The sequence below is a fragment of the Molothrus ater genome, chromosome 1 (assembly GCF_012460135.2).
Source record: "Molothrus ater isolate BHLD 08-10-18 breed brown headed cowbird chromosome 1, BPBGC_Mater_1.1, whole genome shotgun sequence".
Classification (NCBI taxonomy): Eukaryota; Metazoa; Chordata; class Aves; order Passeriformes; family Icteridae; genus Molothrus; species Molothrus ater.
Window position 1 is genome coordinate 994,381 of NC_050478.2, and position 25,349 is coordinate 1,019,729.

At 65.3% G+C, this 25,349-nt stretch overlaps 3 protein-coding genes across 4 annotated transcripts in view; 2 read left to right on the top strand and 1 right to left on the bottom strand.

The window, feature by feature from the left end:
- The window catches only part of ZNF777 (zinc finger protein 777), a 32,639-nt gene extending 10,946 nt beyond the window's left edge, over positions 1-21,693 (bottom strand). The window contains exons 1-22 of the mRNA XM_054515865.1: positions 21,185-21,693; positions 20,965-21,091; positions 20,432-20,545; positions 19,738-19,848; positions 19,515-19,637; positions 18,673-19,397; positions 16,484-16,764; positions 15,753-16,034; positions 15,440-15,515; positions 14,919-15,112; positions 13,048-13,553; positions 11,919-12,340; positions 8,786-9,727; positions 8,375-8,670; positions 8,078-8,228; positions 7,617-7,721; positions 6,843-6,917; positions 6,319-6,717; positions 5,214-5,340; positions 3,487-3,600; positions 3,179-3,289; positions 1,313-2,219 (exon numbers count right to left, since the gene is read on the bottom strand). Of these exons, the coding sequence (XP_054371840.1) occupies positions 1,313-2,219; positions 3,179-3,289; positions 3,487-3,600; positions 5,214-5,340; positions 6,319-6,717; positions 6,843-6,917; positions 7,617-7,721; positions 8,078-8,228; positions 8,375-8,670; positions 8,786-9,727; positions 11,919-12,340; positions 13,048-13,553; positions 14,919-15,112; positions 15,440-15,515; positions 15,753-16,034; positions 16,484-16,764; positions 18,673-19,397; positions 19,515-19,637; positions 19,738-19,848; positions 20,432-20,545; positions 20,965-21,091; positions 21,185-21,571 (6,575 nt within the window). The 5' untranslated portion in view covers positions 21,572-21,693. The remainder of the gene's footprint in view (positions 1-1,312; positions 2,220-3,178; positions 3,290-3,486; positions 3,601-5,213; positions 5,341-6,318; positions 6,718-6,842; positions 6,918-7,616; positions 7,722-8,077; positions 8,229-8,374; positions 8,671-8,785; positions 9,728-11,918; positions 12,341-13,047; positions 13,554-14,918; positions 15,113-15,439; positions 15,516-15,752; positions 16,035-16,483; positions 16,765-18,672; positions 19,398-19,514; positions 19,638-19,737; positions 19,849-20,431; positions 20,546-20,964; positions 21,092-21,184) is intronic.
- Positions 7,184-10,170, top strand: LOC118684391 (tigger transposable element-derived protein 3-like). Of its 2 annotated transcripts, XM_036379219.1 has the most exons (3): positions 7,184-7,469; positions 7,731-7,862; positions 7,989-10,170. In XM_036379219.1, exons 1-3 carry the CDS (start codon positions 7,436-7,438, stop codon positions 9,800-9,802), a joined length of 1,980 nt encoding a protein of 659 aa, XP_036235112.1. In that variant the 5' UTR covers positions 7,184-7,435; the 3' UTR covers positions 9,803-10,170. The 2 variants fall into 2 exon arrangements, with proteins under 2 accessions (XP_036235112.1, XP_036235111.1); XM_036379218.1 differs by lacking the exon at positions 7,184-7,469 and having other exon boundaries at positions 7,478-7,862.
- LOC118684393 (uncharacterized) lies at positions 11,646-16,900 on the top strand. Its single transcript, XM_036379222.2, has 4 exons — positions 11,646-11,751; positions 13,435-13,833; positions 14,833-15,033; positions 15,463-16,900. Exons 2-4 carry the CDS (start codon positions 13,446-13,448, stop codon positions 16,491-16,493), a joined length of 1,620 nt encoding a protein of 539 aa, XP_036235115.1. The 5' UTR covers positions 11,646-11,751; positions 13,435-13,445; the 3' UTR covers positions 16,494-16,900.
- Positions 21,694-25,349: the final 3,656 nt, after the last annotated feature.

Below are 25,349 nucleotides of genomic sequence, written 5' to 3' on the forward strand. Positions count from 1 at the left end.
CCTCAAGGAGCTGGAAAAGCTCCAGCCAGGAGCAGGATGAGGGAGCTGCAGGTACTCACAAAGGGCTGACACAGAATTCAGAATGGAAACACTGTATTGACAGACTTTACAAAAGTTATTACAAAACACGGTCACGAACCAGCAGCTGACGATACAGAGCGAAGAGACACCACGTACAGGCACCTCAGAACAACACCAACAGCTCCAGAAGTCATCCAATATTTACACAAAGATCTGGAAAACTCCGGGCGGTTATCGCATACATGGAAGTGTTTTAGAGCAACTGTGAAATATAGTGTCACACCTTTCCTTGTAGTATTATCATCATCATAATTAATAATAATAATAATAATAATAATAATTAATAATAATAATAAGACTACTTCTAGGTTAACTAAAAACCAAACAGCTCTTTACAGGGGTTAGGAGAAGCTGCTTTCACTCGTCTGACTTACCTGAGTGAGACCAAACCCAGTTAAAAAATAGAAATAAAATCACCTTCATTGTCAGGAGTCCACGTGTCAGCCCAGCGGTGCCGTTCCCTCGGGCCAGAGGGGAACCACAGCCCGGCTGGTGCCAGTGACACCCTCCAGAAGCACGGAGACGTGTCCTCCTCGTGTGAGCGACCCCAGCACGCCTCCACACGCTGCCCTTCCCGACTCCTCCTGCTCCAATGTCCTCAGCCCCTTCTCCTGCACCTGCTTTATCTCACCCCGCTCTTTGCCACGCTCTCCTCTCCGCTTTTCCGCCTTCCACAAATCCCACGCCGTGCCCTGATCGCCTCTCTCTGCCTGGCCTCTCTCTGGCCTTCATCCCAGTCCTGGCCTCGCAGCCTTTGGGGACGCGGCGACGCAGCGGGAGCGGGCGGCCGGCCGGGAACGGCGCCTTCCTTCCCTCCCTCCCTCCTCGCGCTTCTAGCCTTGCAGTGAAACGAGTGGAAAAAAGAAAGCGAAAGCTTGTCACTCCTGAATATGCACAAAGATAGGTGGGGGAACACCTGCTAAATACGGAGCCCAGAGAACCGCTCGGGATCATTCTCTACGGGCAGAATCCAACCCTGCGTGGGGAACAGCGAGCGCGGGGCCTGCGCCGCGGTGGGAGCGCCACGGAACCCCGCGGGGTCCCAGAGCCGCCTGGGCCGGCCGAGCAGAGTCTTTAAGAGGAATTCCTTGGATGCTTCACCAAAGCGGGCTTCGTAGCATGACCACATGGATTAGCTGCGATACAAGTCACCTGCCATCATGCTGCACGTCCACCTGCCAGACCGTCACGGTCACCGCGAGCCCTCCTGCCCCGGCCCCACCACGGCTACTGCTTAGTCTCTTTTTTCACGCAGAAATGGTCGGTTTGGGTGCCCGCCGAGCCCAGGTTGTGCTGGGAATCCTCCCCGGGCCGCGGGTTGCGCGAGTGGATTTTCTGGTGGCAATTCAGGGACTCTTTGTAGCGGAAGTGCTTCCCGCAGACAGGGCACTGGTAGGGGGTCTCCCCGGTGTGCACCCGCCAGTGCTTGAGCAGGTGGTCCCGCCGGATGAAGCTCTTGCCGCACTCGGTGCACTGGTAGGGCCTCTCCCCGGTGTGGATGCGCTGGTGGCGGATGGCCTTGGAGAGGTCTCGGAAGTCCTTCCCGCAGTAGGTGCACGTCAGCGGCCCGTCGCCCTTCCCCGTGTGCAGCTTCTGGTGCAGGATCAGACTCACCTCCAGGCTGAAGCTCTCCTTGCACTGGGAGCAGGTGTAGGGCCTCTCCACCATGTTGTTCACCTGGTGCCTGACGAAGCCGTACTTGAAGCCCGAGCTCTTCTCCCCGTCGGGGCGCTTGGACGCTTTGGAGCGGGAGGGGCCCTGGCCCTTGGCTTTGGATTTCTGCCGGAAGCTCTCGCCGCGCTCCAGGGACGTGCAGGCCTCCTCGCTGGCATGAGCCTTCTGGTGGGTGGCGAAGAGCTGCTTGTCCAGGAAGCTCTGGCCGCACTCGCAGCAGATGTAGGGCCCCTTGTCGGCCGCCGCCTCCTCGGGATCCTTCCTGGCCAAGTCTCTCCCGCGGCGCACGGAGCGCCTCAGCCCGTTGCCCGTCGCCGTTCGCTGCGGCGGGGCTGACCCGCTCTGGCTCTTGCTGCTTGATTGCATCTCCTCCTCCGGGTTGGAGAAAACCTCTTCCCACTTTCCTGTCAACGACCTGGAAAGCTCCAGGCTCTCGGAGCCTTCCTCATCGCACGGCTGTTCGTCTGGTGGAGCAGAGACACCGGTGTCATTTGGGGTCCCAAGGACTGGGGGGTGCTCACTCAGCTCCCTTGGGACATGGGGGGTCTCTGCTGTGCACACCCAGCTCAGAGCCTGGCACTGATGGGGCTGTGAGGCCGGCTGGGAGCACCTACTCTGTTCAGAGGGATTGGACTTGGAATCTTGGAATTGTTGAGGTTGAAAAAGGCTTCGGAAATCATTAAGTCCAGCACTGCCAAGACCACCCCTGACCATGTCCCCAAGTGCCACATCCACATGGATGTTACATCCCTCCAGCAATGGAGAATCCACCACTGCTCTGGGTGGTCCCAATGTGTAACAGGCTCTTTGAGGGAATAATTTTACCAATTTCCAACCTGACCCTCCCTGGCACAGCTTGAGGCCCTTTCCTCTCATCCAGTCCCCGTTCCCTGGGAGCAGAGCCTGACCCCCCAGGCTGTCTTCTCCTATCAGGGAATTGTGCAGAGACAGAAGGTCCCCCCTGAGCCTCCTTTTCTCCAGGCTGAGCCCCTTTCCCAGCTCCCTCAGCTGATCCTGGTGTTCCAGACCCTCCCACAGCTCCATTTCCTTCTCTGGACACACTCCAGCAACTTCCTGCATTCAATTATATTGTAATATAATATTATATACATAATCTAGCTATAGATAGGTAGCCAGAGGAAAAAAAAGGGTTCCTGAAGCAGGACAGGTCTTTAAGAACTTGTGCTTTAGGATAAAGCCTAAAAAACAGAGGAAAAAGGAATAAAACTTCTTTTCTTTCATGGGCTTGGACAGTGCCTTAGGGTGAAGGATCTCCCATGGTATAAACTGTGACTCAAAGCAACTTTCTGAAATTCTGGAAAAGCATCATCCAGAACAACTGAGCTGCTCCAGGGAATTAGGCTGGGAAGTCAGAAGCACATCTAGGCAAGGGACACTTCCCAAAGCAGCTCAGTGCACTTACATGTACCAGGGACCTCCATGCTCTCCTCTTCCTCAGAGCCTTCGTGGCTTTCAGCCAGAGTCTCTTCATATTTACCCCACGAGCTGTCATCGGGCCCAGGGAAGAAAAACTCTGTGCAAGAGAAAAGAGCAGGAGTTACACTCCAACCTTCCAGCTGCTTTAGAGGATTCCAGGAGAGATGGATGCATCAGGTGGGAGACGAGCAGGAAAGCAAAGCCCCCCTGCACCTGAGGAGAGAGCTGACAAAACAGAACAGCCCCACATCTGCCTCCACCTCCCCTCCGAGTCCCAGGAACCTTGTGGCTCACCAGTGGTGGGGTCTGTGGGGGTCTCTCCTCCCTCAGAGTCCTCCTGATCCTCAGCGTTGGGATCCTCTCCCTGCTCAATCCGTGTCAGCAGCTCAGGCTTGGAAATGGCAGCGTCTGCACATAAAAAGAGGATGAGGATGTTTCCCCTGCCCTGGCAGGAGAGAGACTCTGCAGCCTTTACCCACCAACCTTCCTTTGCTGGGGAATGAACGAGAGAGGCTCGGGAAGCTGCTCTCAGCCCTCTGCCCCGCTCACCTTGCGTGGGCCCTGGATGCAGGAGCACACTCTGCTCAGGTGAGGAGCACCTCCCAGCCTGCAGTGTGAGGAGGACAGGAAGAAAAGGCATCCAGGCTTACCTGCAGGCTCTCCTGTCTTCTCCTCTGCGCTAAGGTCCGCGGATCCATTACAATGGGGGCTTCAGCTCGGGGGCAGCAGCAGAGCTGCCAGCACTGCCCTCCCCGTGCGGTTCCCTCCAGCCAGGACCGCTCCGTCCTACTCGTCCGAGTCCCGGGCTGCTCGCGGATTTTGGTGGGGGAAAGGGGACAATTACTGTCTCTCCTGGGGCGGAGAGCAGAAAACTTCACTTCCAGACATGTGGGAGGCCCTGGGGGTTAAACTCCACCTCTGCTCCGCTCGATCCGTTTCCCTTACACGGGAGCCAAAGCCCTAAACCTCATTTCTCAAGGGAAAGCTCGGGATGAAGCACAGATAGGTTTCTCTAAGCTCCAGGCTCAGATCCCCAGATCCCCTGCAGCTGCACTCCTGTGCCTCAGGAGCAGGACACAGGACTGGTTTGCAAACAGGAGAGTGGGGGCTGTGGTTACCCTTCACCTTTCTCCCTGGCACACAGGGACTGCAGGAAACTTCTGTTCAAAAAAATAAACGGGGGAAAAAAAAAAAGCAGAAAAGGCCTAGATTGGGCAGAGCTGGATGGCAGGGAGGCAGATGAGGCTGGACTCGGCACAGGGAAGTGTCTGGCTACCAGGGACGGCGTCTGCGCTCCCAGCCCCGGTCCAGCCAAGGCAAGGTCATTTCTGGAACATGCTGTGAAGTTCCCCAGAGGGAATTCCCGCAGCCAGGACTGGCAGGAGCGAGCGGAGCGCGTTCCTTTGGCTGGGAATGCACTGCCCTGAGCTGCTGAGGAGAAAGCAGGAGGCAGAGCTCACCCCCAGCCACTGCTTCTCCCCAGCTCTGCCCCAGCAGACCCCGCAGCACCGCGAGCAGGACTCGCTCCCCGGGGCTGGACAGAGCACCAGGCAAACGTCACTTCTCCCTCACGGGAGAGGAAAGGGAAGTCAGCACAACTCCCCATGGAAAGGGCTGGAAGGAACCTCAGAGGCAGGGCACAGGGCACCCTCCGCTGCCCTAAGCAGCCAGCGGGCTGATGCACCCAGCGCAGTGGATCTGTGGACCTTGGCGTGACAAAGGAACTTCCCTCTTCCCCAGCTTTGCTTGGATTGAGGGTCCTCTCACTTCCCCTCCTCCTCACAATCCCAGCACTCGCCAGGCTGCAGGGACCATCAGGGAGCCACTGTCCCTGCGGTGACACTCATGACATCCTTCCACCCTCAGCGTGGCTGTGAGGGCTGAACTCACTGCCAGGGCTGTGTAACACCTCCCCAGAGCACAGCACCCCTCCCTGACCCTGCAGGACACAGGTTCCATCCACCAGTTCCCAGGAAAACTCTGTGCCAGGAGGCTGAGGGCAAAGCCAGGCCTGTCATTACCCATGGAGATGACAGCCTCGTAGTTGCCTTTCATGATGTGCCTGTAGAGCTCCTTCTGCCACTCGTTGAGGCTCTTCCACTCCTCCTCGGAGAAGTTAAACGAGGCGTCGTTGAAGGCCACGGGGACCTGCAAAGAGCAGCACCACAGGGTTTGTTCCTCATTTAAGAAAACACCTGGGGACATTTTCTCATTCAATTTTCTCACTCAAACTCCTCAAGTGTCATGCAGACAGGAACATCTGCTCCTTCCCACATGCCTCATGCCTCAAGGGACACGACAGGGATTTCCCCTGTCACCTCCCCCTGCTCAGCCTCCTCCTGTCACTGCCCCATGCACAGGGCCTGGCACAGACTCCTTTTCACTTCCTTTTTGACACAATTCTGCTGCTCATCACCTCTGAACAGCCCTGGGGATGTTCCCAAGCCTTCCCAGTTACACGGGGCTGAGCCACAAAATTCCACGTGATCCACACACAGGAATTTGTGACATCCCTCCCAGATCACACGTGCATGAGTAGGGCATAGCCAACACAGCAGGACCTGTGCTGGTGCTTCTGGGTACTGAAGGGAGAACAGGGCTCTGGGGGAGCCATGAACGGCTCTCAGCACTGCAGCTGTCCCAAAATGGGACTGTGAGTGCAGGGATCAGGCTGTCACTGCAGGAGATGGGGCTGCCAGTGCAGAGATCACGCTGCCAGTGCACAGGAGATGGGGCTGCCAGTGCACAGGAGATGGGATTGACAGTGCACAGGAGATGGGGCTGACAGTGCAGGGATCAGGCTGTGAGTGCACAGGGTAAGGGGCTGACAGTGCACAGGAAATGGGGCTGACAGTGCACAGGATATGGGGCTGACAGTGCAGGGATCGGGCTGTGAGTGCACAGGGTAAGGGGCTGACAGTGCACAGGATATGGGGCTGACAGTGCACAGGAGATGGGGCTGACAGTGCAGGATATGGGGCTGTCCAGGGCATGGGGCTGTGAGCTCAGTATATGGGGCTGTGAGCTCAGGATAAGGAGCTGTGAGCACAGGGCACGGGGTTCTGAGCCCCAGACGTGCAGAACAGCCCCGTTTTGCAGCGGGGAGCAGCAAACCCAAACCGTTACCTTGGGGACTTCCCCTTTTGCCCCCGGGGGCAGCCGCAGGATCCAGAAATTCCTGTTCTTCAGCAGGTTCTCCATGTTCTCCAGCCGCTTCTGCAGCTGCCCGTACTCCTGGATCAGGGTGCCCAGCGCCGTCCACTTGCTCTCCAGCTGGTTCCCGAACTCCACCGCCGTTTTCTCGCAGCCGATCAGCTTCGTCTCGGCCATCCTCATCCTGCCCTCCAGGTTCATCAGCTGCGCGGCCTGGGTGTCCACCTTCCTGTCCACGGCCTGGATCTCGGTGACCAGCGTCAGGGAGATCTCGGCGGCCGGCAGCTCGGCCTCGCCGCCGGGGCCGTGCTCGGGGGCGGCCAGCGGCTGCTCCAGGCCCAGCTCCTGGGGTTCCATCATGCACTCCAGCTCCTGCGGGGGGAACGCGCGGTGCTGAGCGCGGGGACGCGCCCGCAGCCCGCGGGGGGGGCGGGACGCGGGGCCGGGCCGGGGGGCGGCGGCCGGCGGGGGAGGCGGGGGGCGGCGGCGGCGCTTACCTCAGCGGGGGCCCAGTCGGCCATGGCGCGGGGGGCGGCGCGGGCGGTGCGGGGCGGCGGCGCGGGCGGGCGGCGGCGGGGCCGGGCGGCGGCGGCGGCGGCTCAGCAGCGGCGGGGCGGAGCGGCCATGCCGAGGGCGCGGGGCGCGCTGGGAGCGGCGGCGGCGGCGCCCGGCGCCACAGCGACCCCCGGCGGCGGGCGGACCGCGCGCCCATTGGGCGGTGGCGCGGCCAATCGGGGGGCGGAGCGCCGAGGGGGCGGGGCCCGGCGTCACGCGCGCTCCCGCCGCCGGTAGCGGGGCCGCGCGAGGCGGGGGCGGTGGCGGCACCGGGCGGGGCCGAGCGGGACCGAGCGGGCGGGGAGGGGACGCGGACAGGTGCGGCAACGCCACCGCGGCCCACCGGGGCTCGGCGGCCCCGCCATCGGCCCCACGGTCGCCGCCGACGCCGCGTCCCGCCGCCCGGCCGCGCGTCGTCATCCCGGTGCGGCATCACTCAGGCACCGCCATCCCTCGCGCTGCTGAGGCCTCGGCGGGAGCAGCACCGGGAGGAGCTGCCGCCGCTTTTCCCGATAACCGGGACGGTGCCGGTGCCATGAAGGAGGACCGCCAGCATCCCGTCGACCTGGGTGAGGCACCGGGGCCATCCCGGCTCCGCTCCTGGCGCTGCCGGTCGTGGCCTGGCCACGAGGGAGACCGGCACTCACCGGGTTGATACCGGGAGCAGGAGGTCACGGGGTGGCTCTGGGGTCACCACGGGACCATACCGACCATACCATCACCACGGGCAGCCAACCCTGGCCTGTTGTGACCGATGTCATCTCGGGTGGCATGCCCGTTGGCATGGCCAGTGGCATCACCGGCTGTACCTCCTCTTGTCTCTGTGACAGGTTACGCCATCACCAAACCCGACATCCTGGCTGAGGTGGAGCGAGGGGACGATGGGGTGGCGGCGGCAGCGGGGCGCTACGGGGAGCGCCAGAGCCCCCGGCCACACGCGGCACCCGCCGGTCCCTCCCAGGGTGAGCGGGACACGGGGACGGGCGGGATCGTGGCCAGGTGGCACCGGCAGCAGGAGTTGGGCACCGGCCCGGATCCTGCCGAGCCGGGGGCTTGGGCCGCTCCCCAACGCGCTCCTGTGTCCGCAGGGGACTGGCAGGGGAAGGAGGTGAAGAGCGAGGACGGGGTGTCCCCACCGCCCCGCTCGCCCCCGTCCCGCCACGCCGGCCCCACCGACTTCCTCGTCCCGCTGCGGGAACGGGGCTGCAGCTACTGCGGCGTCCTCGAGCCGGAGCCGAATCCCGGTGCCGGTAACGGGGGGTTCATCGCCGCACCCCCCGCCTTCGAGAGCCGCCGCTGCCGGCCCGGGGAGCCGCCGCTGGATTGTGCTGAGTGCGGCCGAGGAAGCATCGGGCAGAAGCCGGACCTGGTGCGGCACCGGCTGGGGCGCGGCGCGGAGCTCGGCTATGCCTGCGGCCGCTGCGGGAGAGGCCTCGCCGAGCCGGGGGGGCTGGGGGCCACGGGCAGCCCCCACCGCCCGGGGCCCTGCCCCGGGCGCTCCCCGGGCACGGCGGAGGGAGCCACGGCGGCGCCGCGGAAGGAGCGGAAGGAGCTGTCGCTGACCGAGAAGGTGCGCGTGCTGGAGATGCTGGAGGGCCCCAAGGTGTCGCAGAGCGAGCTGGCCAAGCGCTTCGGGGTGTCGCAGCCCCAGATCTGCCGCATCATCAAGAACAAGGAGCGCATCCTGAGCGAGTGGCACCGCAACGGCGACCCCGAGCGCAAGCGCAAGCGGGAGGGGAAGGACGCGGCGCTGGAGGCCGCGCTGCTGCGCTGGGTGGAGGGTGCCCACGCTGCCGACCTGCCCGTGGGCCGCCCGCTGCTGCAGCTCAGGGCCAGGCACCCGGCCCGGCCCGAGCCCGAGCCCAGCGGCGGCTGGCTGGCTCGCCTGGGCGCTCGCCACGGCAAGAAGCCGCCGGCGGAGAAAGGGGACGCGGAGCAGCCCACGGCGGAGCACTGGGCCGGCGCGGTGCTGCCCGGCCTCCTCCGCAGCTACGCGCCCGCCGAGATCTTCGCCTGCGGGGAGACCGCGGTGCCGCTGCCGGCCGGCGCCCCCGGTAACGGCGAGAGCCCCGGCGAGCGGCTGACGCTGCTGCTCTGTGCCAACGCCAGCGGCTCGGAGAAGGTGCCGCTGCGGGCGGTGGGGGACAGCCCCCGGCCGCGCTGCCTGCGGGGCGTCAACCTGGAGCAGATGCCGTGGAGCTACCGCGCCGGCGGCCCGGCCGGCCTGAGCGCCCCGCTCTTCGCCGAGTGGCTGCGGGAGTTCAACGAGGGGATGCGGCGGCGGGGCAAGAGCGTCCTCCTCCTCCTGGCCAAGCACGAGGCGCACCCCTACCTCCAGCTGTCCAACGTCAGGATGGTTTTCATCCCGCCGGCCGCCGCCCTGGCCCAGCCCCTGGACCGCGGCATCGCCGGCGACCTCAAGGGCCACTACCGGCGCCGTTTGCTGCGGTGGCTGCCGGCGGAGCGCGGCGCGGGCCAGCCCAGCCTGCTGGACGTGCTGCACATGCTGGCGCAAGCCTGGGGCGATGTTCACCCGGGGCTCATCGCCGGCTGCTTCCGCGCCGCCGGCTTCATCCCCGACGCCGGCACCGAGGCCGTGTCCCTGACCTCGGCCCCCGGTCTGCTCGGTCAGGAGCGGCCGGAGCGCGACGGGGACCCGGCAGAGGCGGACGGGGACGAGGGCACGGCGGAGGGCGAGGACGCAGGCGAGCTGGCGGCCGTGCCGCCCTGCCCCTCGGAACGGGAGGTCTGGAGGAGCCTGGCCACGCTGCGGCGGTACCTGGAGTGCCAGGCCACCTCGCCGGACCTCTTCCAGGCCTTCTACGAGCTGGAGGATGCGGTGCACATGGTGTCAGCCGGCGCAGGGCGAGCCTTCCTCGGGGACAGCCCTCCCCAGCAGTGACTGTGCCCGTGAGAGGGGCCGGTGCTCGTTGGGGCTGTCACCGGCCCGGCCTGGCCGCTGTTCCCTGCTCTTGAGCCCCGTGGGGTTTGCAGTGGCAGCGCTGGGGACACAAAGCTGCTGCCAGAACCTTCTCCCAGGGAGTGGCTGCTGCAGTCAGCAGGAAATGATGTGGAGCTGCTGCCAGCGGGGATTTGCCCCGAGTGGGGTGGTTGTGACTGCCGTGGGGGGATGTGGGTGGTGCTGGGGTGTCCCCGTGCCGGGGACAGCAGCTCCATCCCACGGGGGAATCGGGTGCCTCCGGCTGCTGTCCCCACGTGGTGCCTGGAGGATTGTTACAGGCATTAAATGTTGGAATTGAGCAAAGCGAAGCATGGGTGGTTTTATTCTGCTGTCACATCTGCTGGGAGAGGGGCAGAGCTCCCCGGGGCTTCCTGGAGCAGCAGGGCCACCCCAAACCCCCCCTTCCCCTCCTGGGGACACCATGGCCCCCACAGCCACCCCGAGCTGTGCCATCCCCACCCGGGTACCAGGGCCGTGGCAGCACCTGTGGGCAGTGAGGACCTGGCTGGTCACCCTGTCCTGGCTGTGCCAGCCTTGGTGGCACCCTGGGGTCCCCTGCAGAGCCCCCCGTGTGCGCTGTGCCCCTGTCCCCCACAGTGGGGTCCTGAGGTCCATGTCTCTGCTGGACTGCAGAGGGTCAAGGGCAGCTGGAGGCCACCAGGCAGGGACAGAGGTGTCCCCACAGGCTCAGGGGGTACAGGGATGGGGGCCACAGAGGGATCCCCACACGGATACAGGGTCATGGATGGGCATGAAGCACCCGGGGGAGGGGGTGCAGCAGGCGGGACCCCCACAGGGATGCACAGCTACAGAAAGGGGAGGGACACAGGGGCTCCTGCACTGGGGGTGGCCACGGGAACACCATCATGGGGGTACATGGGGTGCACGGGGATGGGACCCCTGTGGGATGCACCTTGCCAGAGGTGCAGGGTTTGGGGGCATGGCGGGATCCCCACGGGGACAAGCCCCACAGGGGTACCCATGGCACCCTCGGGAGTGGCACACAGGGATGTATCACCCCAGGGAGCCCCCACAGGGATGTATCCGCGGTGGGTACCCGCCGTCCCCTTAGGGTGGAATGCAGGGATGTCCCGTCCCTGTGGGATGTCCTGTCCCTTTGGGCTGTCCTGTCCCGGTGGGCTGTCCGGTCCCGGTGGGCTGTCCCGGTGTGCCGTCCCTCCCTCTGCGCTGTCCCTCCCGGGGCTATCTGGTCCCGGTGGGATGTCCTGGTTTGCTGTCCCCTCCCTCTGTGCTGTCCCGGTTTGCTGTCCCCTCCCGGTTCGCTGTCCCCTCCCGCAATGCTGTCCCTCCCGGTGTGCTATCCGGTCCCGGTGTGATGTCCGGTCCCGCTCTGCTGTCCCCTCCCTCCGCGCTGTCCCTCCCGGGGCTGTCCCCTCCCGCAGGGGTACCCGGTCCCGGTGGGATGTCCCGGTGTGCTGTCCCCTCCCTCTGCTCTGTCCCTCCCGGGGCTGTCCGGTCCCGGTGGGATGTCGTGGTTTGCTGTCCCTTCCCTCTGTGCTGTCCCCTCCCTCCGCGCTGTCCCTCCCGGGGCTGTCCCCTCCCGCAGGGGTACCCGGTCCCGGTGGGATGTCCCGGTGTGCTGTCCCCTCCCTCTGCGCTGTCCCTCCCGGGGTTCTCCGGTCCCGCTCCGCTGTTCCCTCCCGGGGCTGTCCCCGCGCGGTCCCGCCCCCGGCGGTTCGCGGCGGTGCCGCCAGGGGGAGCCCGCGGCCGCGGTGTCGCGCAGGGCCCGCGCCGGCGCTCGGAGGAAATGAAGGCGAGTTCCGCCGAGGCGGGAGCCATTACCCGCCGCCGGACCTGAGCCCCCCCTCCCGCCGCCGCCGGGGCCCCGCTCCGCGCCCCCCGCGCCCCGCACGCCCGTCCCGGCGCAGGTAAGCGCTGCCCCGGGGCCGGGGGGGCCGGCGGGCCGGGGGCAGCGGCGGGGCCGCGGCCGGTGCCTGCCCCGCGCACCCGCCCGCGGTGGGATCCCGAATGGGGGGGGGGTCCGCGGGGCAGGCCCCGGCCCGGCCGCTTTGTCCCCGGTGAGAGGAGCGCGAACAAAGCCGGGGCAGGGCAGCGAGCGGCCCCCCCGGGCCCGGCAAAGGGCGCCCCGAGGCCGCGGGTGCGGGCGCTGCCGGGGGCCCCGGGGATGAGGAGGGGGCTCGGGGCACGGCAGGGCCGGCGGGGGCACCGCGGGGCTGCGGCCTCTGCTCGAGGCCGCTGCGCTGCTCCTGGGGTTTGCTGCGGGTCGAGGGCGCGATGGGAGGCTGGGGTGGGCACGGTGGTCTTTGCTGTGATCCCGTGGTATTCGTGGGAGCTTGAGGTTTGCACACCTGGTCCAGGTGTGCCCCATGGCCAAGGGCTTCTTCATGGCCTTGGAGCTCTCGCTACAGCCAGGGCTTTTGATGTGGTCCCAAGTTCCTCTCGAGGAGTTTGGGGTGTTCACCGTGGCCACGGTGTTTACCATGGCCGAGGTCTTTGCTGTGGCCCCAGGGTGCTCACTGGGAGCTCCAGGTGTGCACCGTGGCCCAGGTCTTTGCTGTGTCCATGAGGTCCTCGCTGGGAGCTTGGGGTGTTCACCGTAGTCAAGGTCTTTTCTGTGGCTCCTCACTCCTCACTGGGCTCTTCAGGTGTTCATCATGGCCAAGGTCTTCATTATGGCCTTGCAACACTTGCCATGGCCTCAGTCATTGTCTTGGTGCCAGGGTGCTTCCTGCAAGCTTGAGCTGCTCACCATGGCCAAGGCCTTCTGTGATGCCTTCGCCATGGCCTTGGGGCTCTCACTGTGGCCATGGGTTTCACCATGACTCCAAGGGCCTCAGTGGGCGCTTGAGGTGCTCACTGGGCTCTTGATGCTCCCACCATGGCCAAGACCCTTGCCAAGGCCTGCTTCTTGGCCAAGGTCTTCACCATGGCCTTGAGGTGCTCACTGTGGCCAAGGCCCCTGGACCTGTCCTTCAGGTCTTGGTCAGTGCTGTGGCCCCGAGGCCCTGGCTGGGAACCTGAAGTGCTCATCACGCCCGAGACTTTCCCCATCATTGCTGGTATTGCCGTGAGCCCCTTGCCGTGGCCTTGAGGTGTCCCCATCACCCTCAGCCCGGCCCTGAGGTGCTCTGAGGCGCCCTGTGAGGCAGCTCTGTGGCCCCAGGGCAGGTGCCGTGCCCGAGGCGCTCACCACAACCCCTCACCGTGGTGCTGACGCTCAGCACGGCCACGTCCCCGTCCGTGGCACCCTGGGGGCTCTCCCGGGTGCCTCTGGCTGGAGAGAGCCGGGGGGCCCTCGCCGTTCCCCCCGCGCTGCCACCAGCCACCGCTGCCCTTTCCTTTTCTCCCCTCCCAGGTGCCCTCGAGCCGGGCGAGGCGATGCGGTGCGCCCGTGCCGCGTGCTGTGCCGAAGCGGCTCTTTAGATCCTCCCCGGCCCAAGCCTCCCCTGCCATGGATGCCTCCGGGGCTCTTGCTTCGGCTCCCTCCTCCGCGGCTCCCTCGGGCTCCCGCAGCCCCATGTTCCCCCCAGGAGCCGACAGAGAGGAGTGGGGACCGAGGTTCAATTGTGCCCCTTCCACCTCTGCCGCAGCCTCGCAGGCGATGCCAGCGTCTGGCCGGAAGAGGAAGGCCAACTTCTCCAATGACGAGACCGAGACGCTGGTCTGGAATGTGGTCCGGCATTTCAGCGCCCTGTACGGGTCCGAGGCCCTGCGGGCTCACCCCGTGCGGCGGAAGCAGCTCTGGACCCAGATCCAAAGCCGCGTCAACTTCCTGGGCTACACCGAGCGCTCCATCGACGACCTCAAGCACAAGTGGCGCGACCTGCGGCTGGACGTCAAGAAGAAAATCACCTCCAAGAAGCACCTGCCCATGAACCGCGCCGGGGGGCCGCTCCACAAGCCGCGCCTCACGCCCCTGGAGAAGATGGTGGCTTCCACCTTCCTGCAGGCCAGCCACGACTCGGAGCCCGAGATCATCCTGGACCCAGGTGAGTGGTGGCGGCTCTGTGGGCTGCGCTCCCTGAGGGACGTCTGGCCACGCTGGCGTTCTCAGCTGGCTGTTGTGTGTTGTGGAGAGAGACTCTGGGGTTTGTCTTGGGGTTCCAGCATCTGCCAAAGTCACGGTCCTGTTGTACCCAAGTATCAGCCACTGGGGCAGGGAACTGCATGTGCTGGGATTAGAAATTCTCCGTGGAAATAACCTGGGATCAGTGAGTCGTAGAAATCCCAGGTTTGAGTGGGAAGGGACCTTAAAGCTCACCCTGTTCCACCCTGTGCCATGGGCAGGGACACCTCCCACTATCCCAGGGTGCTCCAAGCCCCATCCAGCCTGGCATTGGACACTTCCAGAGATTCAGGGGCAGCCCCAGCTGCTCTGGGAAAACTGTGCCAGATCAACAGTATTCATAGGAACACCTCAAGCTTTGCAGGAGTGGGTCTTTTTTGTTCTTCTTTCTTCTTTAATTTGGTGCTTTCAGTGGCCTCTCTGGTTTCACTGAGGGCATCATAGGCTCCATCCATGTGGCCCAGACTCGGCTGTCATGTGCCAAGCACAGGGCTCTAGGCTGAAGGAAGAAATCCTGTGTAATGGCATGAAGGTGTGCCAGGGGAGGATCAGACTGGAAATCAGGGAAAGGTTCTTCCCTGCTGGGCACTGCCCAGGCTCCCCAGGGAATGGTCACAGCTCCAACCCTGCCAGAGCTCCAGGAGCATTTGGACAGCACTCTCAGGCATGCACAGGGTGGGATTTTGGGGTGTCTGTGCAGAGCCAGGAGCTGGATCAATGATCCCTGTTGGTTCCTCCCAGCTCAGGTTATTCCCCAACCCCACGATTCTCTGGCACTAGGGGCTGTCAGCCCCCTGGGGGCCCAGGATGGTGCTGGGGCAGGTGAGGCTGAGCGATGGCGCGGGATGGCCTTGCGGGAGCATCTGTACCTGGGGGCCACCGTGTCCCCGCCAGCTGAGGCCACATCCTCTGTGTCCCGCAGATCTGTTCTTCCCTGGCGCGTCCAAGCAGCCCTTCATGCACCTGCAGCCCGGTGTGAGCCACCCCAGCATCTACATCGACACCAACGGGCAGCCCTCGGCCCTGCCCGACGTGGAGGGCTCGGCTGCACCGCGCCTGCCGGGACAGAGCCCCGACCCCGCCGGCGGCTGCGAGTACCGAGGAGAGGGGCAGGGCGGCTCCGGTACGGCGGGAGCCGGCACGGGCTGCGGGTGCTGGGAGCAGGGCGGGATGGAGACGGGCTGGGTCTGAATGGAGATCCACTGGGAGTGGGGTTTGGATGGAGATCCGCTGGGTCAGGGTGGAGATCCGCTGGGAAATGCGAGATCTGGATGGAGATCCTCTGGCAGCAGGGTTTGGGTGAAGATGCAGTGGCAGTGAGGTTCTGGATGGGGTCTGCTGGAAGTGGAGTCAGGATGGAGATCCACTGGGTCAGGATAGAGATCCACTGGGTCAGGATGGAGATCCACTGGGTCAAGATGGAGATCCTCCGGGTGAGGATGGAGATCCATTGGGTTAGGATGGAGATCTGCTGGAACCCACCTGCTGGGGAGGGCCTGGGGCCAGGGCAGTGCTGTGGTTTCTCTCACCAGAGGTTTCTCTTCTCTCCCAGCCGAGTCGGGAGCGGAGCTGCGCACTCCAGACGCGTCGGCCATCTCTCCGTCCCTGCGAAACGAGTCCCTGGTCTCCTACGCCTCCATGTCGGAGGAGGAGGAACGGGAAGGCCGGGAGGTGGAGAGGGGCCACGGTGGGGCCGCGGGGATGCAGCCGGGGCCCGAGGCCCCCATGTCAGCGGAGGAGGACATGAAACTGTCCCGCCAGGCCATGCTGATCCGCCGGTGCAGCTCCCAGGGCTCCGTCACTTCCCTGCCCGAGGACTCCCTCAACCCCGCGGACGCTCACTCGGACTGGGGGCACGAGGGCGTGTCCGACCTGCCCGCCCTGGGCCGTGGGCTCGACTCGGCGCATCCCGAGGAGCAGGCGGGCGGCCCGGGCCCGGAGATGGGCGCCTTGCCCAGGGTACTGATGGGGCCCACCTGGGAGAAGGCTCCGGCGGAGGAGGAGCCCCCGGCTCGCTCCCCGCTGCACGGCGCCCTGACCGAGGAGTCGCTGCCCTCCTCCGCCTCCCCGCCCGGGGACGCCCCGGCCGCCGCCGGCCCCGCCCGCGGGCTGGGCTGCTCCCGCCTGCGCGAGGACCGCCGCGAGAGCTGGAGGACTAGCATCCATCACCTGCTCGACCTGGAGGAGCAGTGGGACCAGCTGTACCACCAGGAGCTGGCCATGTGGCAGGAGGAACGGGCCACCCAGCGCGAGGAGCGGGCCCGCGACCGGGAGCTGCAGTTCCGCCTGCTCGGCGTCCTCACGGACATCCGCGACGAGCTGCGCTACCTGCGCCAGGAGCGCGCCGCCGCCCGCCAGAGCCCGGCCCCGCCGCCCCCCGAGCCCCGCCGCGACCCCAGCCCGCTCCTCGAGCAGCCCAAAGCCGAGCCCAGCTTCCCCGAGCCGCCGGCCGGGAGCGCCGCCTGGGCAGACACCGCCGTGCCCAGCCGGAGCCCCTTCGGCAACCGCGGCCGGGGCCGGCGCCGCGGGCGGCCGCGCGGCTCCGCTTCCCGACACAGACGCCTCTTCCTCACCAACAGCTAGGGACGGGCGGGAGCCGCTCCGCCACGGACACCGAGTGCCCGCGGCCGCCCCGGGGGGACGGCGTGCGGTGACGCGGGCGGCACCCGGACGGATCCCCGCGGGAAGGGACGGAGGGCGCGGGCGGCCGGCGCCGCCCCGGCGGGCTCGGAGCGCTCCGGGCGGGTGCCCGCGGGTCTGAGGCACGGGAGCGCCCCGAGGTGACGCCGCCGTGCCCGCGGGGGACACGCGTGACAGCGCGGTCTGACGCCGCCAGTCCAGTAGGATTTACTACCTGTCGGGGGGTGGGAGTTAGAAACACTTAGTCGCTGACGTGCGAACATTTTATGCAAATCATTTAATGACCTAATTTGCATATAACCATAAAACTTCTGTTAAAAAAAAAAAACGCCTCCAAAAAAACCCAGAAACGATGGTTTTGTGTGTGATCTCTGTGTGGGGGCGGGAGCTGGGCCAGGGGGGTTGTTTGTCCCATGGCTCTGCAGCCCTGGATGGAGACAAGGCCATGGGACAAATGAGCTTCGCCCCATTCCTTTGGGGCAGCCCAGCACCGTGGGATCAGGGCTGGGGAACAGGAGCTCTGCTGTCCAGGCTGGGAACCAGCAGCTCTGCGGAGCTGCAGAGGGGTGAGGGCATGCACATCGTGGGGGGAACATGGAGGGGGCCCTGCCCAGGAGTGTTTGGGGTCCCCAGGCAGTGTGAAGGGTCCCCAGGTAGTGTGAAGTGTCCCCAGCAGGTTCAGAGGGTCCCCAGGAGTGTGCAGGGCCCAGGCAGCCTGACAGGTTCCAGAATGTGCAGTGTCCTGAGGGAGTGTCCAAGGTTCCCTGCACTGTCCAGTGTCTCCAGGGAGTGTGGAAGGTTCCTGGCATCATGCAAGGCCCCTTGGGCAGTGCGCAGTGTCCCCAGGGAGTGTGCAGGGTCCCCAAGCTTTGTGCAGTGTTCCCAGAGCGTGTGCAGGATTGCCAGGAAGTACTCAAGGTCCCCAGCAGCATTTGGGGTCTCCAGGCAAGGTGCAGTGTCCCCAGCAGTGTGCAGGGTCCCTGGACAGTGTGTAGGTCCCCAGGGAATGCCCAAGGTCCCTGGACAGTGTGCAGGGGCTCCCAGGGAATGTCTGAGGTCCCCATGGCAGGTGTAGTGTCCCCACAGCAAGTGCAGTGTCCCCAGGGCACCCCAGCACTGTCTCCCCCCTCCATCTCTAGCCCACATCAGGGTGACAGCACTGCTGAGCCCTCTGTGCTATGTGTGTCCCCTGTGCTGTCCCCTCTTCCAGCCCCCCAGCATCCAGGACCCCTTGACTGCCACGTCCTGGTGGGGTGGGACAGGAGGGTGCAGCCCCCAGGGAGGGGAGAGTGGGGCAGCATGGGCTGTGGCATTTGCAGGGTCACCCAGCTCTGGTGGTGGCCTCCCAGGAGGATGGTGACACCCAGCCTGGGGCCCCTGGCGTGCCTGAGGAAAGGCCCTGGATTCTGTGGGGAAAGAATTGTGTGAAATAGCTCCTACCCCCAAATCAGGGGCAGGAGGGACGTGGGGATGGAGCAAGGACAGAGGACAGGAAGGACCCAGGGGTGGGTTGGTGACAGGAGTGGTGGTCTCCACACAGCCCCACCAGCACGAGGCCACCGCAGCCGGTGACACAGGGACCTCCTGAGCCGCCACACCTCCGAACCCACAACCCATTCCCACTACCCCGTGTCCCAGCAGGACATTCCCACTTTCCCATCCTGCTGCCGCTGCCTTCCCAGGGCGCGGGAGCCTGGGGACAGGGCGGGAGCGCAGCCACAGAGCACGGGGGACCCGCGGCGGGGCCGCTGAAGGCTCTGCAGCCCAGCACGACTTTATTCCGTATCGCTTCGTCCATACAAAACTACACCCCAAGCACTGTACAGCGGGACGGCGCGGGGGGGGCAGTAAAAATAAGCAGCGGGGGCGAGGGGACAGAGCGGCAGGCGGGGGTGGCGCGGGGGGACACGGCGAGGGGCTGCCCCCACCCCGAGCGGCGACATTGTCCGTGGGGGGAGCGCGGGGGCTGAAGCGTCCGTCCGTGGCGGGGGAGGCTCGTTCCCGCCCCGGGGCTCCCCCCCTGCCCCCCGCCCCGGCCGGGCACCCCGGCTCGGTCGGAAGCGGCGTGGCCGGGGGCTGTCCCCGTGCCGGGGGGTGGCAGTCCGCGCCGGGGCGGCCCCTAGTCCCCGGGGGGCAGGATCCCGGGCGGCGGCAGCGGCGGCGGCCCCGCCTCGGCGCCGTGGACCCGCTGGTGATCCTTGAGCGATTCCTTGTAGCGGAAGCTGCGGCCGCAGGCGGGGCACTGGTACGGGCGCTCCCCGGTGTGGATGCGCTGGTGCTTGAGCAGGTTCTGCTTGCGGATGAAGCTCTTGCCGCACTGGGCGCAGGCGAAGGGGCGCTCCCCGGTGTGCAGGCGCTGGTGGTTCTGCAGGTGTTCCTTGCGGCTGTAGCACTTGCCGCACTCGGAGCACTTGTAGGGCCGCTCTCCGCGATGGATCATCTGGTGCCGCACCAGCCCCGAGTGGCAATTGAAGCTCTTGCCGCACTCGGCGCACGGGTAGGGCCGCTCGGCCGCGTGGCTGCGCTGGTGGATCCGCAGGCTCTTCTTGCCGCTGAAGCTCTTCCCGCACTCGGCGCAGCCGTGCGGCCGCTCCTCGGCGGGGCCCGGCGGCGCCGCGGGGACGCCCCCGGCATCGGCCCCCGGGCCCGGCTCGGGGCCCGGAGCTTTGCCCAGTCTGTGCTGCGCCGGCAGAGCCACCGCGGCCGGCACCGCCGCCTGTCCCTCGGGGGTCCCGAAGGCCGTGCCGGGGAAGAGCAGCTCCCCGGAGCTGCCCGGCAAACCCACCTCCTCGGGGGGCTCGGCGTGCGGGCACCGCTCCTCCGTCTTCACCAGCAGCCCCTCGCTGGCTGCAGGGGACAGAGAGACCGGTCAGTCCTACCGGGGACCCTGGGGATGTCCCCAAGTCACAGCTCGCCCTGCGGGGGTGCTCCCCCCACCCCAGCCCCGTGGCGGGGATCGCTCACCAGGACCAGGCCCCGGGGGCAGCATCTCCCTCTCGGGCAGCTCCCAGGGCTCCCGGACACAGGGCTCTTCCTCCTGTTTGATCCATGACAAGAAGTCGTGCGCGGTGATCAGGGCGTCCGCGCCTGCAGGGAGGGACAGGGACGGGGACAGGGACTCAGGCCCTGCTCCGGGAGGCACGGGAGGGAACGGCTCCGCTGGGGGCAGGCTCAGCACCGGGCTCACCTGCACAGGGGTCTGGCGGCATCCCCCGCTCCTCCGGGAACTGCTGCTCCCCCACGAAGGCCACCTCCTGCTTGATCCGGGACAGGATGTCGGAGGTGGAGATCAGCGACTCTGTTCACAAGGAGAGACTTGGCCGGGGCCGGGATGGAGCCACACGTGTGACCCACGGCCACCACACCTGGGGTGTGACCCCCGGACTCCGGCCTGAGGGGACACCCCCATCCCACAGCAGTTATGGACATCCAACAGCCCCAGGGAGCTGTGGGGACAGGTGGCTGTGGGACAGCCTTTGGTGATGGGTGCCACTGAAATGGCCCATGGGGTTGGGTGACCCTTGGGGACAGGCATAACCCCTGGGAACAGATGACTGTGGCAGAGCCCATTGGGAACAGGTGACAATGGCACGGCTGATGGGGCTGGGTGACTGTGAGAGAGCCCATGGGCCCTGACACAATGTGGTGGCAGCAGGGGACACATGGATCTCCCAGTGATGGGTATCCAAGATCTCCAGCACAACAGTCAAGAATTTTCTGGGGTCACTCATGGCAGCTCCCAGTCACAGCTGGGGAACTGGGCCCAGTGGGGATGGGACTGTTTGGGAGGGAGGAGGGGCATCCCTGGTGAGGAGGGTGGGGACAGTGGGGACACTGGGGACAGTGGGGACATTGGGATGGGTCCTCCCGCGGTGTCTCACCCGCGCAGGTGTCCGGTGGCAGCTCCCTCTGCTCCAGCTCCCGCTGCTCAGGGACACAGGGCCCGTCCCCGCGCTCGCTGCGGGGCTGGGCCTCGCTTCTGGAGAGGGCCCCATCTGCCAGGGACACAGACCGATGTCACCCGTGCCTGTCACCCCCTCCCTGTCAGCCAGGCTTTGGGGGACACTCTGACACCAAGCTGCCAGGACCTGGCGTCCCTCCTGGCAAAGGTGCCTAAATCCCACAGCACCTCCATGCTGGAGGTAGTGTGGACACTCAGGTCCTGGGTTCTGGGGGACAAGGACCCTCTCCAGCCCCCTGGGCAGCACCATGGCAGCACTGGCATGGCATGGTGTGTCACCCTGTCCCCACACACAGCATGAGCCATGGAGCATTCCCTCTGGAATGGTCCCAGGACACAGCAAGTGCCACCACCAACCACCGACAGGGGACCAGGCCACCCATGCTGGGGACCCACTGAGGAGACACAGCCATCGCTCCATCCTGCCAGGAGAGGGGGAAAAGGGACATTTACCCAGGGACAGCAAAGCCTCATAGTTCTCCTTCACCAGGTTGTTGTACAGCTCTTTCTGCCACTCCTCCAGGTTCTTCCACTCCTCCGCTGAGAAGTAGACGGCGATGTCAACAAATGTCACTGGCACCTGTGGGGACAAGACCCCCTGGCTCAGCGGCGCCCGCTCCCCAGGGACACCGAGGGTCCCCCCACTGTCCTGCAGCCCCCAGGGACACTCTACCTTGGGGACCTCGCCCCGGGGGCCGGGGGGCAGCCGCAGCACCCAGAAGTTCCTGTTCTTCAGGAGGTTCTCCACGTTCTCCAGGCGCCGCTGGAGCAGCCCGTACTCCTGGATGAGGGTGCCCAGCACGGCCCACTTGCTCTCCAGCTGGTTCCCAAATTCCATGGCCGTCTTCTCGCAGTCCAGCAGCTTCTTCTCGGCCGTGCCGGAGCGGCCCTCCAGGCTGAGCAGGCGGGTGGCCAGGAGGTCGATCTTCCTCTCCATGGCCTGCACCGTGGCCACCACGGTCCAGAGCGAGGCCTCTGCGGAGTGGAGCTGCGCCTCCCGCACGTGCGCCCGCTCCGGCAGCAGCGGCGGCTGCAGCGGCATCAGGTGAGGGGCCTCCATGTTCCACTCCTGCACCTGGGCCACCGGGAGGGCACAAGTGGGAGGAGGCCCACGGTCACCCCCTGGAGCCTCTGCTCCCCGTTTCCAGGGCTTTTGGGCACCAGCAGCCCAGAACTGCAGGGGACCCCTGTGTGCGATGCCCACCGGCCTGAGGGGACAGTGAGTGGCAGTCCAGGGTGGCCGTGGGGTCAGTGTCCATCCCTGTCCCCATGGAACACCTGCCAGGCAGGTCACCATGGTGACCCCCTGCCAACTTGTCACCCCAATCCCTTGGGAGCCATTCCTGGGTCTGCCCGGGCTGGAACCCACCCGGGAGGAGGATGGGGCTGGGTGGGCAGGGAGCAGCAAGGGCAAGAGTGGACCAGGGACGTCCAGGGACACCTTGGGGACATAAAGGGGCATGCCAGGACAGAGGTGCCCAGGGCATCCCTGGGCTGAAGCCTGCTAAGAGCATTCCGGGGCACCCTGGGCCATCCCAGGGCATCCTGGGGGCACGGGGATATCCCGGGGCAGAGGTGCCTGGGGACATGCTGGGAACACCCGGGCATCCCGGGTCAGCGGGGCATCCCGGGAGCACCGGGGCCATCGCGGGTCGCGTCCCTGGGGACATCCCGGGGCACCCCGGGTTATCCCGAGGGCACGTGGACATCCCGGGTCAGCGGTGCCCGGCGCATCCCGGGGACGCACGGACATCCCGGGCCGGGGGTGCTCAGCCACGTCCCGGGGCACCGGGGCCACCGCGGGTCCGGTCCCCGGAGGCGGCGGGGGCCCCGCGGGCCGGGGGTGCCGGAGGGTCCCGGCCGGGCCGGGCAGCGGCGGGAGCGCGGCGGGCGGGGCGGCGCCGCCTGCGGCCGGTTCCCGGTGCCGGTGCCCCGGGCCGCGCTTACCTGGGCGGGCGCCCACTCGGCCATGGCCCCGCGGAGCTGGGCCGGGCCCCGGCGGCCGCGGCCGGGGCTGGGGCTGGGGCTGGGGCCGGGCGGCGGCGGCGGCGAGCGCGGAGCGGGGCCGGGCCGGGGCCGGGGCCGGGAGCGGGGCCGGGGCCGCTGTCGGTGCCTGCGCACGGGCCGGGCCCCGCCGCCCCGCCGAGCAGCCACGGGCAGCCGGGGAATCGCATCCGCCTCCTCCGGGCTGGGCGGCAGCGGGCGGGGAGCGGCGGCAGCGCGGAGCGCCGAGCACTGCCGCCTACCGGCACCGGGAGCGGCTCCGCCACCGGCGCGGCCCCGGTACCGCCACCGCCTGCCGGGAGCGGCCCCGCTGCCGCCACCGGGACTGGCACTGCCACAGTCTGCTGGCACCGGCAATGGCTCCACCACGACAGCGGCCACCAGCACTGGCACCGGCACCTCCACCTCTGCCACCGGCACCGGCACCACTGTGGGAATCGGTATCGGCTCTGCCACCAGCACCAGCCTCTGCATGACATCAGCACCGAGGCTGACTCGAGCGTGGGGGACATTGGACTGGTTTGGGTCCTGGGAACACCGATTTGGGTGGCACCGAGGGCCAGGAGCTGTGGGGGAAAAGGACATGAGCACCCACACCAGGATCCCCATCCTGGCCAGAAAACCCTTGTGAGGAGACATTCTGGGTTTGGGAGCCACCCCGTGTGCTCATCCTGACCCTGGAACCTTTCGTTTTACCAGTGCTCCTGCTGGGGCTGGGGCCAGGCCACAGAAAAGCGCTACAGTCCCACCTTCCTGGGATTATCCCGGGAAAAGCTCCTCCAGTGCCTCGGTGTTCCAGGATCCGTACGGATGGGCCAGGACAGGGCTGCCCTGGGCTGGACAGGGAGTGGGATGACCCCGGCCCTGGAGGGAGGGCAATGGCACAAGAAGGGTTAATGGGCTGAGCAGCATCACGGGAGCCTGAGCAGCCATTTCCCTCCAGGATGTCATTGCTCCCTGTCCCCTCCAGCACCCTGTGCCCCAGCTGGGACACCCCAGGCCCCCCAGGCCCTGCCCCATGGCCCCAGGGCTGAGCCATTTTTATGAAGATGTTTTCTCCAATATCCAATCCAAATATGAGTCCATTTCCAATTTTCCTGTCCCTGTTCCCAGGGAGCAGAGCCCGTTCCCCCCTGGCTGTCCCCTCCTGTCAGGAGCTGTGCAGAGCCACAAGGTCCCCCCTGAGCCTCCTTTGCTCCAGGCTGAGCCCTTCCAGCTCCCTCAGCCTCTGACGTTTCTTCATCTCAGCCATGGATTCACCTGCTGCCAGCACAGACATGGTTTGCTTGGTTTATTCCCCAAATTTTCCAAACATCTCTTACCACACAGGTGATATTTCCCTGAGAATATCAGTTCAGAAGCTTTGATCCCAGGACAGCACCTGCTGGAGATCCCACTCCTTGTGGCAGTGGGGAGTTGAAGCTGGGTCTGACACAGCAGCTCTGCCCCCCCTCAGGAGTGAGGGGTGCTGGGGGCTGGAGCATCCCACGGGATCCAGGGCTCAGGAGACAAAGGAACCATCCCCTCTGTGGGAATGGAGCTGTATCCCAGTCCAGGACACATCCCCTCCTCTGAGGGCTGGGAGCAGTGCAGGATGTGCAGGATGGAAAACCACATCCCAGCCTGGAGAGGGACTGGGGCCAAGGCATGGAGGGACAGGACAAGGGGAATGGCTCCCACTGCCAGAGGGCAGGGATGGATGGGACAGTGGGAAGGAATTGTTCCCTGTGAGGGTGGGCAGGCCCTTGCACAGGGTGCCCAGAGCAGCTGTGGCTGCCCCTGGATCCCTGGCAGTGCCCCAGGCCAGGCTGGACAGGGCTGGGAGCAGCCTGGGACAATGGAAGGTGTCCCTGCCATGCCAGGGGTGGCACTGAATGATCCTTAACATCCCTTCCAATCCAAACCATTCTGGGATTCTATGAGGAATAAAAGCAAAGCCAACCCCAGGACTTCACTTATGAAGAAGGAAACAATGACAAGCCAGTGCCAAAAGGTTTTTGGGACATTATTCCTGTACCTGGGATGGGCAGGATGATTTGGGGCCAAGTGTATTTTCCCAGTCCTGCTCAGAACTCCTGGAACTGCAGCACAGCACCAGCTGGGTGTTCTCTGCTGCTCCTCAGGGCCTGCTGAGCCTGGAGACTTCATTCCAGCTGGAGTCTCTGACTGAGGACACCCCTCCAACTGGAGGCAACACATTTTCCCTCTTGGCACGCAACTGGAATATTCAAAAATGCTGAAAACCACCAGCACGTGGGGAGAAAACACAAAATCTGCATGTGCTGCCTCCTGGCTCCTCTCCTCCACCCTTCTCCCTGCTGCATTTCCACTTCCCAGAGGAACATCACCAACACACTGTACACACATTTAGAATATACCCATGGGGTTTTTCCCCCAGAATTTCAGAAAACAAAGCAGTATCTCAGCCCACAGGAAAACATGGGGTCAATATAAAAATAGAATCCAAAACCAGAGTTAGTTCTGCAGGTACAGTAATGGGAGAGCAGCTAAAGTGGGGAAATAATGCCAGGAATTGGTTACTTCAAGCATCAGTTTACAATCCCGTTCCCAATTCTTCATTTTTCATCCCTGGAAACTTCCACTGTTTCTCTGTGGTACTCTGGATGCTCTCCAGCACGTGTTGTTTGGTGCACCAGGCTTTTTTAATGTCCCTTTTGGTACAGCCAATGCTGCTCTATCCTACTCCTGCTCCAAGGAGGAGCTGGATGGAGCATGGTAAGAATGTCAGGAATGATCCAGGTCCTGATCACTGACAGGGCAGCAGGAAATTGAATCAGAGCTCGATTCATGTCTTAGGTTGCAATGCAAGATGT

What these genes read in the sequence shown, in the direction of transcription:
- LOC118684391 (XM_036379218.1), top strand. Translation starts at nt 7,655, where the DNA reads ATGTCATCTCGGGTGGCATGCCCGTTGGCATGGCCAGTGGCATCACCG. An exon ending in ACCCGCCGGTCCCTCCCAGG is followed by an intron (nt 7,863 to 7,988) that starts GTGAGCGGGACA and finishes CTGTGTCCGCAG; the next exon opens with GGGACTGGCAGGGGAAGGAG.
- LOC118684393 (XM_036379222.2), top strand. Translation starts at nt 13,446, where the DNA reads ATGCCAGCGTCTGGCCGGAAGAGGAAGGCCAACTTCTCCAATGACGAG. An exon ending in CGAGATCATCCTGGACCCAG is followed by an intron (nt 13,834 to 14,832) that starts GTGAGTGGTGGC and finishes TGTGTCCCGCAG; the next exon opens with ATCTGTTCTTCCCTGGCGCG. An exon ending in AGAGGGGCAGGGCGGCTCCG is followed by an intron (nt 15,034 to 15,462) that starts GTACGGCGGGAG and finishes CTTCTCTCCCAG; the next exon opens with CCGAGTCGGGAGCGGAGCTG.